We start from the raw sequence: 12790 nt of genomic DNA on the forward strand, positions 1-12790 counted from the left end.
ATTGTGTTTGTCCCCATATCCTGAAATTCAGATCGTTTTTCATTGTCTGTGAATTTTGGTAGATCACAAACCATGTTCCATACTTCAACTGATGACAAACGGCGGGGAGGCGAATCTGTTACTTTTACACCTTTTATGAAATCATTCTTGTTTTTTCTAAGTATGTGAGTTTTTGGTAGGAATCTACGATGATACTCAAACCACGATCTTTTTCCTCCTTTATCCAATGTAAATGCCTTCGTCTCATCCATACAATGAGGACATTCCATTTTATCATGTATACCCCAATCAGACAACATGACATATGCAGGAAAATCGTTAATAGTCCGCATCAAAGTAGCTCGCATATTAAAATTTTGTTTACGAGATATGTCATAAGTACATTCTCCAATCCACAACCTCTTTAAATCATCAATTGCTATATGAGCAAACTAATAAAGAATTCTCTATCAAAGAGGTGTGCTTTTGCTTCTAGTTTTACATGATTATTATTTAGTTTTAGGTTTAAGTGAAGATTTTAAGTTTTGATTTTGAATTTGCTAATTTGTATCGGTAGTCCCGTTTTGATTATGATGAAATTGAAATTATCAGTTTGGATTTTGTGGAAGACTATGATTGAGTAAATGTGTTCTTTTCTTTTCTTAATGCATTTGGGTCTGTTAAGGTTTGAATGAAAGCAACTATTTAACAATACTTCATTATTCCTTTATATGTTAATCTGCTTCTATGAGAGAGAGATCATCTTCGTACATATGCAAATGAAATTGCTCTCAGATCAAAGTTAACATCATTAGTTTAATTTAAATTTACAATACAAATATGTTAGCTTTTTTAACACTAGCTACAATAGTAGGTTAAAAAGTGTTTCTCAAGTGAGTTCTTTTGTTTTTTTGTAAAATATTTATGGCATGGTATAATACTCCAAATTAAAACAAGTCATTTATTTGATTGGATGAATCATCTGCGGCATTGGATTCCAATTACTACACCTTTTTCTCCTTTTCTTTTTGTTGTGGTAGCGGAAGGTTTAAAGGTTTTGGTGGGAAGAGCGGTGGAAAACGGTGATTTCGTAGGAATTAATGTGAACAGTAGATGCTTTATAGATATGCTTCAATTTGCGGATGACACTTTATTAATAGGTGATGGGAGTTGGAAGCATCTATGGACTATAAAAGCGATTTTGAAGGGTTTTGAAATGGTGTCGGGATTGGGTATTAACTACCATAAGAGTAAGTTGATTGGTATTAACATTAATTCCCACTTTATGGGAGTTGCTACTAATTTTCTTTCTTGTAGGACGGAGGATAAAAAGTTCAAATTTCTCGGGATTTATATTGGTTCAAATCCTAGGAGGGTTTCTTCTTGGAAACCTCTTTTGGATAATGTTAGGAGGAGATTGAACTCTTGAAAAGGCCGGTGGATTAGTTTAGGAGGGAGGATCACGCTTCTTAAATCGGTGTTGAGTAGTTTGTCAATTTTTACCTTTTCTTTTTACAAAGCTCCTATGAAGGTGATCAGGGAATTGAGTAAATTGCAAAGTAACTTTTTGTGGGGTGGAACGGAGGAGAAGAGGAAGGTGCATTGGGTGAGTTGGAATGACTTGTGTCTTCCGATTGATAAAAGGGGGGCTTGGTTTTAGAAGATTGGAGGAGTTTAACAAAGCGCTTCTTTTGAAATGGAATTGGAGAATTTTTGGTGCTTCTAATGAGTTGTGGTTTGGGGTTTTAAAGGCGCGGTATGTGGATGTGAAATTAAGGGCAAGCGGCGGAATAAATAATTTTGTGAAGACTAATGCTTCTTCGGTGTGGTGGGCGTATTTATCTTCGTTGGGTAATAAGTTACCAAACGATTTTTTTACTAACAATTTTATTTTTCAGGTTGGTCATGGATATTTTACATCCTTTTGGCATGCTAATTGGTTGAAAGGAGGAATTTTAAAGAATCTCTTCCCGTAACGTTTCTCTTTTGCAAGATGCTTCAATCGGTGCCATGGGTGGTTGGAGTGAGGGGAGGTGCCTTTGGGGGAATTTTGGTATCCCGACAGCCTCTATGATTCATCCGAATGCTGAATTGATTCGGTTATCTTTGTTGCTGGAAGGTGATGCGGTTTTGCAGCCCGACAGGCCTGACATTGTTAAGTGGCAGCATGATGTGGATGGGATTTTTTCCGTTTCTTCTTGCTATAATTGGTTGAATTTGCAGCATATTCCTCTTGGCCCGGATAATCACTTCCAATCGGCGTTTAGTGCATTATGGAAGGTGGATGCGCCTTTAAAAGTTTAGGCGTTTGGTTGGAGGTGCTTCCTCAATAAGCTCCGACGAAAGACTCACTTTTGAGTAAAGGTATTCTTAATTCTTCCTCGAATTTAGAATGTTCTTTTTGTGGTGATTGTCATGAATCTTTATTCAATTCTTTCTTATCATGTCGGAATTCTGGTATTGTTTGGAGGGAATTGTCCGATTGGTTAGGAATGAATTATCAAAGTTTTTCGAATTTTAAGGAGGGATTTTGTTATTGGAGTTCTTTTTGTCGATCTAAGAAAGTCAAAAGAGGAAAGGAGGGAATCGTTTGGTTGACTATTATTTGGAGTCTTTGACTTCGTAGGAATGATATACTCTTCAACAATGCTTCTTGGAACTCGAGGGACGTGGTTTGGAGTTGTAAGGCCCTAATTTGGAGGTGGTCGTTCATTGGGAAAATTACTCATTCCAATTGTAATTTCTATGAGTTTAGCAATAACCCATTGTTTTACTTATCTTAAAGTTTCAATCGGTTTGTAATTTTCTTTGTTTTGGTCTTGTGCCCTTGTACTTGATTGTGGTTGGTTTATAATATATTTATCCCTTGCTTTCAAAAAAAAAAAAAAAACTACACCTTTTATTCTATGCTTTCAATCCAACTATAAATTTTATATTGTTATTATATAAAATAGGTGACCACTGATTGTATCTTCACCACATACACAAAAAAAACCATAAATATAAATTATCATATCAATCAAAATTTGGACTAAATTCGTCATATCCACCTCAAAGGATATGCATCATCAAGTCCATAATCACCATTCAAGACAGTAAATTAGGTCAAAATCTATTCTACAGATTTGCATCATAACCATTCATCATGATGTCATTATTATTCATCGCAATTTAATCATTATTCGGCGCGGTTGGTTGTGGTGGCGGTGGTGGTGGAAGATGGCCATGACTCATCATTGCAATGTCTTCATTATTGGACGTGGTTGGTGGTGGCAGCGCCAATGGTAGCAGCAGTGACTGTTCCATTTGGATTTGATTTTCACTTTGATGAATATTACTGTTTCTATCATTTGCTTCAATCCTTCTGCTAATCCCCTTAAGATTCTGATCAATCATCCAAACAAGATGATTCAAACCAGCCACTGACATATCCTTCTGCACCACGTTCCCAGCACTGAGACATTCAAACAAGAACATGGTTCTCTCTTTCTCTCTGTTGTTTTTCCATTGCTTTTCAAATTGCTTTTCAGCCTTTGAAATCCTTTCTTTCAGAAAACTCTCCTGATTCACCATCTTTTTTCTTTGTTCGAACTCAGACTTTGTCATGAATTTCGAAAGCACATTTTGTACTCCAGACGCCGATGGCCAGATCTCAGGTTGTGGTTCGTAGGGGCCATATATTATGGCACAAGCCTCTACACCGCAAAGGGTTGCTAGTTCATCAACCTTCTTCACTATACCCTTCTCTCGATTTTTGTATGTTGATTTCCTTGCGGTATCATTCTCAATGAAAGCAATCTTCACCTTTTTTCTAGCCATGGCTTTGACAAGAAAATAAGATGAAGGTCGATAGAGTAAAAAGAAGAAAGTTGATGGTTATGATTTTTGTTTTCTGAAAAATGTGTTGTATATATAGGCCAAATTTGTTATACGTACGATGCATGTGTTTATTTTCCAACTGGCATTTTCTTTCAACGGTAAAATGCCTCTTTATGACATTTAATTTATAGCATTTTTACAAAGATTTATCTAGAATATAAATCTCTAGATTCATGTACGTAGATTTTTTATAATATATGTTTGGGATAATTCATAGCACCGGATATCCACATCATAATTTCTCAAATTCAGCAGGTGGACTATTTCATAGTGGAGAAGGATTGGAGTATGTTGGGCTACACATAAAGGGTGGGCTTCTTTGGTTTAAAGAGAACAAAAATCTTCCGTGCATGGTGTACCATTTTTAGCATCGGCCTTTCATGTTATAACAAAAACAAAAATAAAAAAATTGTTAATTAGACCGTGAAGAAAATGTGAAATAAAAAGCTAAATAAAAAACGGTTAAATAATAAAGTCGGATAAATTATAAAAAAATACCTCTTCCTCCTAGACACATCGAGTGACGTGCTCGTGGTAGGAAATCAGCACGGAAGTGTCCCTAGGCCCTCCCGTGTAGCCCTCCTCCTCCTCCTCCTCCTCCTCTTCCTCCTCCTCCTCCCCCAAAACCTTATTCACCGACGTCAATCAATTTCAACATTCAACAATACAATCACAACACACAAAACAGAGGCAATCATACAACCATAACCCCAACATATCATTCATCATAATCCCGTTTATAGAGCTAGAACCCCACCCTTACCTTGGATATGAGATTGCTCTACTCTCCCGGTTGCCATAGCTTATGCCGCCGCTTCCAACTTTTCTCCGAAAATCTTTTCTAACAACGTGCAGAGACGCACCAAAAACCTATTCGGAAATCGCTTTGTCAGACGGACTTAAAATCATCAAAACGAAAATCGCTCCGGTCAGAAGTTACCTCTACGAGTCTGGAACGTTGTGTCCAAGAACCGCGACGATCCAACGGTTGGATTGGGAGAAACGTCAGTTTTACTAAGGTGTCTCACTGCAGAAACTTGCTGCAAAAATTGGACTTCCTCTAACTTTTCTCTTTCACCATGGCTCTCTTCTTCACCTCTCCTCCAAACCCTATTCCTCTTTGTGTTATGATAGCTCTTCCTTCTTCCAATTCTAAATCCAACATAGTAAGGTTATTTTATTTAATCACTTAAATAACTTAATTGGGCCTAAGTGACATACCCCCTCCTTACTTCACAACAACTTAAATTAAACCCAGAGTTATTTTTAAGCTCATTAATAAAATAACACTACAACTTTATTTCACCAAATTAATCCGATTAATTACCATGCCAACTTAATAAAATAATTCTGACTTCGTCAATAAAATTCGAATTAAATACAAATAGTCCAATATTAATAATAATATTATTTCTACTATTATTTCTTCAACGAAGTCAACTTTATTAATTCTCCGACTAACCGAATAAAATCCGACTTTAACTTAATAATCCAAATACGCTTCCCAAAATAATACCGACAATTCCGATTGATCCACGAACTTCGATTAAATCCAATGATTAAATTCTTAAATAATTTAATTAACTAATTAATTAAATTCGGGGCGTTACACTGAAGAAACTCATTCAACCTCATCTCACGTCCAAGGATGAAATGCTTAAGAAACAAGGTCCAATCCAATTCATGTGGAAGTTGGCGTACATGGGTATGGAGATTCCTACTCTATTCCTTCTGATGTAGAAGCAGAAGAAGATCTACAAATTGATAAAAGATTGAATTATATAGATGTTCTTATGTAGAAGACCTGCAAATTAAAAGAGGCTAGAATTATGTTTTAATGTCTTATGTTTTACTTGTAGATGTTCAACCTAAAAAAAAAGAGGCCCAACAAGAATGTTAGATGTATGGGCAATGGACACTGACAGTTGCATAATTGTTAATTTGGACAAGTATGGTCGACCCATTGGTCCCGAAGGTACGACTCTTACTCGTTTCATAGGGAATTTGGTTCGAAGGAAACAATATGCTTCCATTAAATACAAGTCTTGGAAAGATATGTCTGACAAGGAAAAAGATGTCACGTTGGAACAAATGGAGGTATTATACATACAAATTTATATTCAAATCATGATGAACCAAATTTTTTATCATTAATGTTGTAATTACTTAACACATCTCTTTTTGTATAGACTATATTTGAGTTCAATCCTCCTATGAATGACACTACAAGACAAATGTTGAAATTTGAGATGAATATTAAGTGGAAACAATGGAAGTGTGATTTAAAATCAATGGCATTTGACCCAAGTAAGACGGAAGAAGTTGTATCCTTTGTACCAAATCTTCGAGTTGACCTAGATCAATATCGCAAATTGGTTCATCATTGGTTTTCAGACAAAGCACAAGTAATTCAAATTTAAAAGAGATTCTGTCATATTATAAAAATATTCAAACTTGGTTTCTTCTTTTGACTAACTTTATGTTGTATCAATTGTAGAAAGTAAGTAAAATTAATAGTCAGAATCGTGCTAAATATGAAGATATTCATTGTATAGGTATCAAAAGTCTCCCAAAATCAATTAATTAAAAGGTTTGTTAATATTTGAACTTTTAATTGAGTAAATTGTATTTACAAAACAAATTACTTTTAAAATGTTTGATTGATATTAGAAAAAAAAAAGGCTAAAGGAGTGTCGCCCACACGCAAAGAGATTTACATTGATACTCGTACTCGTAAAGTTGGTTTTGTTGTTAATGAAAATGCTGAAAGATTTATTGTAAGATTTTCTTTCATTCATGCCTATTTTATTATCTGAATTGTACTGAACCGGTGTTTGAAATTAATGGAACTTGCTGGTGGTTTTTTATTTGAATTTTCTTGCTTTTGGATTTCTAATTATGGTTCATCTCTTTAATGGATTAGGAAACTTAGCATGAATTTTTAGGCACTTTTGTTTTTAAAATTGTGGAGTAGTAAACTTGGCTTGATGAGTAATTATGGATTAGTAAACTGTTTTTCAGGCACTATTAATATTAAAACCATAGAATTTCAACAATGACTTGGACTATTCAAGAGTGATTAGTAAACTTAGAATGTTCTTAAAGAAATGGTAATCAATATGTCCCATGCCAATATGAATTTCCAGGCACAGTTTTTGGTGAAATTATGGATTAATAAACTTAATATGATGAGTATTGTAATTGCATAATTTACTGATTGTTATTGTAGAATATGTTTCACTTAATTTTGAATTCAACAGTGGTTTTTTTTATGGATTTGTAATGTTATTGTGTTTGTTTTAAATCAACAACTGTGTTCAACCTCTCTGCTATTACTTGGCTGATATTCTCTTTGCTATTTGGCAAGTATTGGTGTTCTTATTTAGTTCTTCCCATGTTGCATTTTGTATTATTTTATTTAATTTAATATTTCAGGAAAAACTAAACAAACATAATAATGAGGCTGAAACTTCTCAATTGGTCCAAAAGACACAAAGTCATATGCCTTGGAAGGATGGCATTTACTCCCAAGTAAAAGGATCTGAAAAGAGGGGACATGTGCGTTGTATAGGCAATATTCTGAAACCTAAAAAATCAAAAGCTTTTTTGTCCGAAAATCAATAGTTGAGGGATGAACTTAAGAAAATGCGAGAAAGTCAAGAGAGGACAAATGTGTGTATGGAAAATATGATGTCAGTGATACAAAATCAATTATCTCAAGAAGATTTGAATGTTATTTTACAAGCTGCAAGACAGATATATTATATTTTACTTTTCAAGTTCATATTTCAAATAGTATGAAAACATTCATTAAGTTGACTTTTTAACTTATTTTATTTTATTTTCAATAGGCTACAGATGCTTCTAGTGTTCCAAACCAAACAAATTCTCAAAGTCCATGCACTGATGAAGATGGAAGAAAGGAAGACTAGAAATTGCTTTAATATTAGATATGTTTGTGTTTTTTTGTTAATTGACATTATTTTGTTATTTTGATATGTTTGTGTTTTTTGTTAATCAATATTATTTTGTTATTTTGATATGTTTGTAAGACTTGCAATTTTGACAATATAATTGAAATTTTCTTTGATATAGCTTTAAATTTAGTGTGGTGCATACAGAAAGAAATTTGATTATTAAAAAATAATAATTATAGTAAAGAAATATTTGTAAAAAAAAATCTATACCAACGGCTATTTTTGTCCTATACCAACGGCACTGCGTGGTGGATAAATAGTGAAATTAACCGTTGCTATTGCCTCGAAATTTTGAACAACCCCTCAAAATTTCCGTTGGTATAAGATTTTGGGATGGAAATTTGTCGTTGGTATAGGAAATTACATTTGACGGAAGCAAACCTCCGTTGGTATAGGTTTTTTGCCTTTTACCAACGGTTTTTATATCTTTACCAACGGTTTTTTGCCATTGGTACATGTTAATTTTCTTGTAGTGATACGGTGAAAGGAATGAGCGTCAGATGTCAAGCTTGATTGAGGAGATGACGACTTTGACCATACGCATGGATGACTTGCAAGAATACATTCACCATGAGGGTATGCCTGGACGCGAACGAGCCCGAGGAAGAGCAAGAGGATATGGGCCAGAGTAGAGTGCACCTAGCTACTACCTTCCTTTTTCACCTTATTTTGAAACATTGGTCACACTGTTAGATTTAAGTGTGGGGGAGGAATTTACCGCTTTCTAATTAGATTTCCTTTTTCATCTATTTCCCTTAAATAAACAATTTATGTACTATCAAACTCTTATATGAAACTTTTTCGTTTATTATTTGACTTCCTCAGTTTCTTGAGTCATAACGAAAATTTCGTTAGTTAATCGCAATGTCTTGACGCACTCGAAAAGTGTATAGGTTGCTCACGCTTAAGATATGTTAGAAATTTGAGTAAAATTAAACAAAATTGTTAATGTCTTGACACTCACCCCCCGAGTATACAAGACTGATTTGAGTACCTATTATACCGAAACATTAAGCTTTAGTTTTAAAATAGTCCCAAGTAGTTTATTTAGCAGTCAGCATCGTCTTAAGCATAAACTACGTAGAGAGTCGATGAATATAAGTGAATGTTCCCAAAATTTAGATATCTGTTTCACTGTTGGACTTAATCCAACAGATGCAAACCTATAAAATATAAAAGAAAAAAAGAACAAGGAAGAAACCCGTTGTCGGTTGGTTCTGAAGTGTCTGGTACTAAACTTGTTAGGGCGGACTACGGTCCGATCCCCCAAATCCTCAATTGGGTTTATAAAAGGAGGTTACCACATATATGTGTCAGAAACCCCGCGCTTAAAAGGATCATATTCACTAACCGGCTACTCTACTATGTGTGTGTAAAGATAAAGGGCTTAATCTGATTGCGCTCGAATGAAAACGGGTGAAATAAAGCGAAAAGAACTAGATTAAGCTATAATAGCATGATTCAGATTGGTCTGCATAAAGTGGGAGTTGTTTAGTATCATTAATTTAACTTTGGTGTTGAAATTGAGCTTTTATTATTGTAACAAAAATATCTCACAACCGCGTACAATTTGATGTTGTGTCATGTATTTGTGTTTAACTCGTGTTTAACAATGATTATTTGCTTGAAGACAAGCAAAGGTTCAAGTGTAGGGGAGTTTGATAACACGAAAATACATCGCATATTCGACTTGATTAGCATGAATCAATTTACCGTTTTCATTGATTATGTTGCATTACATTGGTATTTTTAGTGTGTTTCAGGTAACTATATTCAACTAAGCTTGTATGAGAGAAGAGGAAAGAATGGGAAGAAAAATGAGCTAAAAAACCAAACTTTGGCATAAGTAACAGAAGTAGCAGCAAAACCTCATGACAGAAGACTGTGTCGTCCGGCACAGCCTCATGCCGCCTGCCACAGCTCCAAAATGTGTGCCCCTCGGCACACATTGTATTACGATCGGCACAGCTCCAAATCTTAGTAATTAATATACGTGGTTTCCCCACGTCTGTAACACCCCGAATTTAATTAAATTGGTTAATTAAATTATTGAAGGATTTAAATATGGATTTAGTGGAATTTTGGATGGCCGATATTATTTTAAGGGCATATTTGGAATTATTAAATTAAAAGTCGGATTTTAGTCGGACGATCGAAGAATAATATTAAGAATAATATTATTTACAAGTCGGAATTGATTATATTGTTGGAATATTAATAAAAGTGATATCTTGATTTAATTTGAGTTATATAACTTATTGGGCCTAATTAGTTGTGGAGAATAATAAAGAGAAGACATAAACACTAAGCCCAATTGGTTTTATATTAGGGTTTTAGAGATTTGGAAAGAGGAGAGTTGTCATAATGAAATGAAACAAGAATAGAGGAGAAAGAGGCAAGCAATGGAGAAGAAGAAGAAGCTTGAAAATTTTCATCCGTGGTGCCAAATTGAAGATGCAAATAGAGACCCATTGAGTTGCTTCCATTGATAAGGTAAGGGTGGGGTTCTCTTCCTATAATGGGGCTCATGAACAATTGTATGTGGGAAATTGGGTGTGTAGATTTATTGCATTGATGTATTGAATTATTGCTGGAAATTGGAAATCTATCCTATACTTTTCGGTAAATCGCTATTGTTTTTGAAATTGTGTTGTTGCTGTTCGTAATAATATATATATGATTCTAAAATTGTGCCATTAAATGTGAGTTTGGCCCATAGCACCTAGGCATTGACGGCGGCAGCAGGATGCTGTATCATGAGGGCGACACAAGTTTTTCATCAACTTCTGTTTGTGGTTAATGAAAATATTTTCAACCATATTAGCATGAAGAAAGATTTTAAAACATCGTGGGATAGGCCAATTATTCGCAAGTTTGCTGAGATAATATTGATTTTGAATTCTAAGAGATAATATTGTTAATACTAGGCTAACACTTGTGTCAATATTCATACTTGGCTTATAGTAAGAGGAATGTATATCACTAATTTAAAACACTTGAATCAAACATTTAAATTAGAAACAAATAAACACTGAAAAGTCTCAAAATCTAATGCAATGGATCAAAAGGATGGCATGAATTCAAAGCCTTGGTTCAAAAGAGCTCCTGCCACCCATAGCTTCAAGTTTTGAAGATTCATTTCTTGTTCAGAACCTTTTACCTGTTTTTAAAAATATCAAATGATAACTAATTAATACATAAACCAAAAATATTAATAACCATAATTAGTACTAATCATTGTATTGAATAGAGAGGGTAGTTTAATTACTAACTTACATTCAATGTAAATGTAAGTAGAAAAGTGTCCCAAATTGTATGTAAGTAGAAAAGTGTCACAAATTACATTCAATGCATTTTACCTCACTTTTCAGTAAGGTTTTGTGTGGCTGGTTATTTGGGTTGCTCCCTGTGTCGAAAGCATGTTCTAGTGATTTTTTACTGTTGTTTGAACTCAAGGTAGTTGGTCCTATTACGGCTTATATTCAAATGTATTTTTTTTGCCTTAAAGAAATGATAGATTCTCAAAGGAGGATTTGGATTTGAGGAACTGGAAATAAGATTTACTATGGTCAACAACACCATAAGAGTCTAAGTTAACTTTTGTCAAAACATAGAGGCTTTTTGATATAGTCAATCATACAAGTTACGTATATCTGTTTCTTGAAATCTTAAGTAGAATCTTTGGGATTATAGTCTTGTGAGTTTATTTCATTCTATCTTTGTCTTCCTAATTTAATTATTTTAATTTGAATAGAGTTGTTAGAGTAACTAATATAGAGCTGTTAATAGAGTTATTAAATTTGTCAATAGAGTTGTTAGAGTTGACAATAAAATTGTTAGAGTTGTTTTGAATTACTAAGAGTCATACTTTTGTTTGTTTTGAGTAATTTTGACATGTTTAGAGTTGTCAGTATAAAATGTCGGTGTTTTCTTTTTCATTGGAACTTTAACAATTCATATCTTTTAAACCGTAACTCCGTTCGAGTCCCCGTTCGAAGCGTTAGAAAGCTAGCGCGATATTCTTTTCAATAAAAAATGGTCTTGAGCAATAGAATTCTAGAAATTGGGAATGGAGTAGAAATATAAGTGAATTAAATTAATATAGTGTGATTATTAATTGGTTGATTAAATTAATAGTTGAATTAATTTCAATGTGTTTAACTGATTGGAATATAATTTGGAATTAGATCAACTATTCGGTTTGTCGGTAAATTACGATATTTTGAGAATTTATCCGTAATTGTGTTTTGATTGAATATGTATGTTGAGAAATATATATTATTATGTCAATGATGTTGTTTTGATATTGATTCTCTGTGGGTAGTTGGATAGCATTAATTTTAATGATTAATTGCTTGATTTTAAATGTGTATGTTCATATATAATTGGCAAAATGAGAATTAACATGAGATAGTATGGTTACTAGTGTTAATTGGATTTTGTGAATCGTAATTGATTAATTGACCTTTTATATGTGAATGATATGTATGTGTTGTGAATGTTGTGTACAATTGGTGGATAATTCATCGAGTTGAATTATTGTGATATGCTAAATATTAAGATGGTAGAGATGATCTTAATTGCATATGTTTGATTAACATTGTACATACATTCATATCATGGATGCCTTGAAACAAAGGTGGTTTGCTTTGAAACATAAGCGAGGCTTAGATTCTAAAGTGAATCGGAAGCGGTAAACTATATGTTTACATTTGGTGGCTTTGATCTTGTCCGGATCTGAAGCGTGGCTAGATTCTATATGAATCGGAAGCGGTGGAACTTTGGGTCCACACTGGGTACCACATGCATAGAGTCACATGTCTTGCATTGAGTCACATTGAGGTTAAGTGATGTTTGAATATATGCATTTATGTGATTGTCATGTGTACATGAGATGTGATAATTGAAATTGGTGATGTTTTGATATATATATAATTGGTTAAACGTGTGAATAT

The 12790-nt window shown here is 33.8% G+C and overlaps 2 protein-coding genes across 2 annotated transcripts; one reads left to right on the forward strand and one right to left on the reverse strand.

The window, feature by feature from the left end:
• Positions 1-3150: 3150 nt before the first annotated feature.
• LOC131658721 (agamous-like MADS-box protein AGL80) lies at positions 3151-3798 on the reverse strand. The gene is made up of 2 exons (XM_058927987.1): positions 3550-3798; positions 3151-3414 (listed from the first exon to the last, which is right to left on the reverse strand). Exons 1-2 carry the CDS (start codon positions 3796-3798, stop codon positions 3151-3153), a joined length of 513 nt encoding a protein of 170 aa, XP_058783970.1.
• Positions 3799-5751: 1953 nt separating this feature from the next.
• On the forward strand, positions 5752-7790 carry LOC131658722 (uncharacterized). Its single transcript, XM_058927988.1, has 6 exons — positions 5752-5955; positions 6048-6263; positions 6356-6413; positions 6529-6635; positions 7294-7416; positions 7710-7790. The coding sequence occupies exons 1-6, from the start codon at positions 5752-5754 to the stop codon at positions 7788-7790; spliced, it is 789 nt and encodes a 262-aa protein (XP_058783971.1).
• Positions 7791-12790: the final 5000 nt, after the last annotated feature.

The sequence above is a fragment of the Vicia villosa genome, linkage group LG3 (assembly GCF_029867415.1).
Source record: "Vicia villosa cultivar HV-30 ecotype Madison, WI linkage group LG3, Vvil1.0, whole genome shotgun sequence".
Taxonomy (NCBI): domain Eukaryota; kingdom Viridiplantae; phylum Streptophyta; class Magnoliopsida; order Fabales; family Fabaceae; genus Vicia; species Vicia villosa.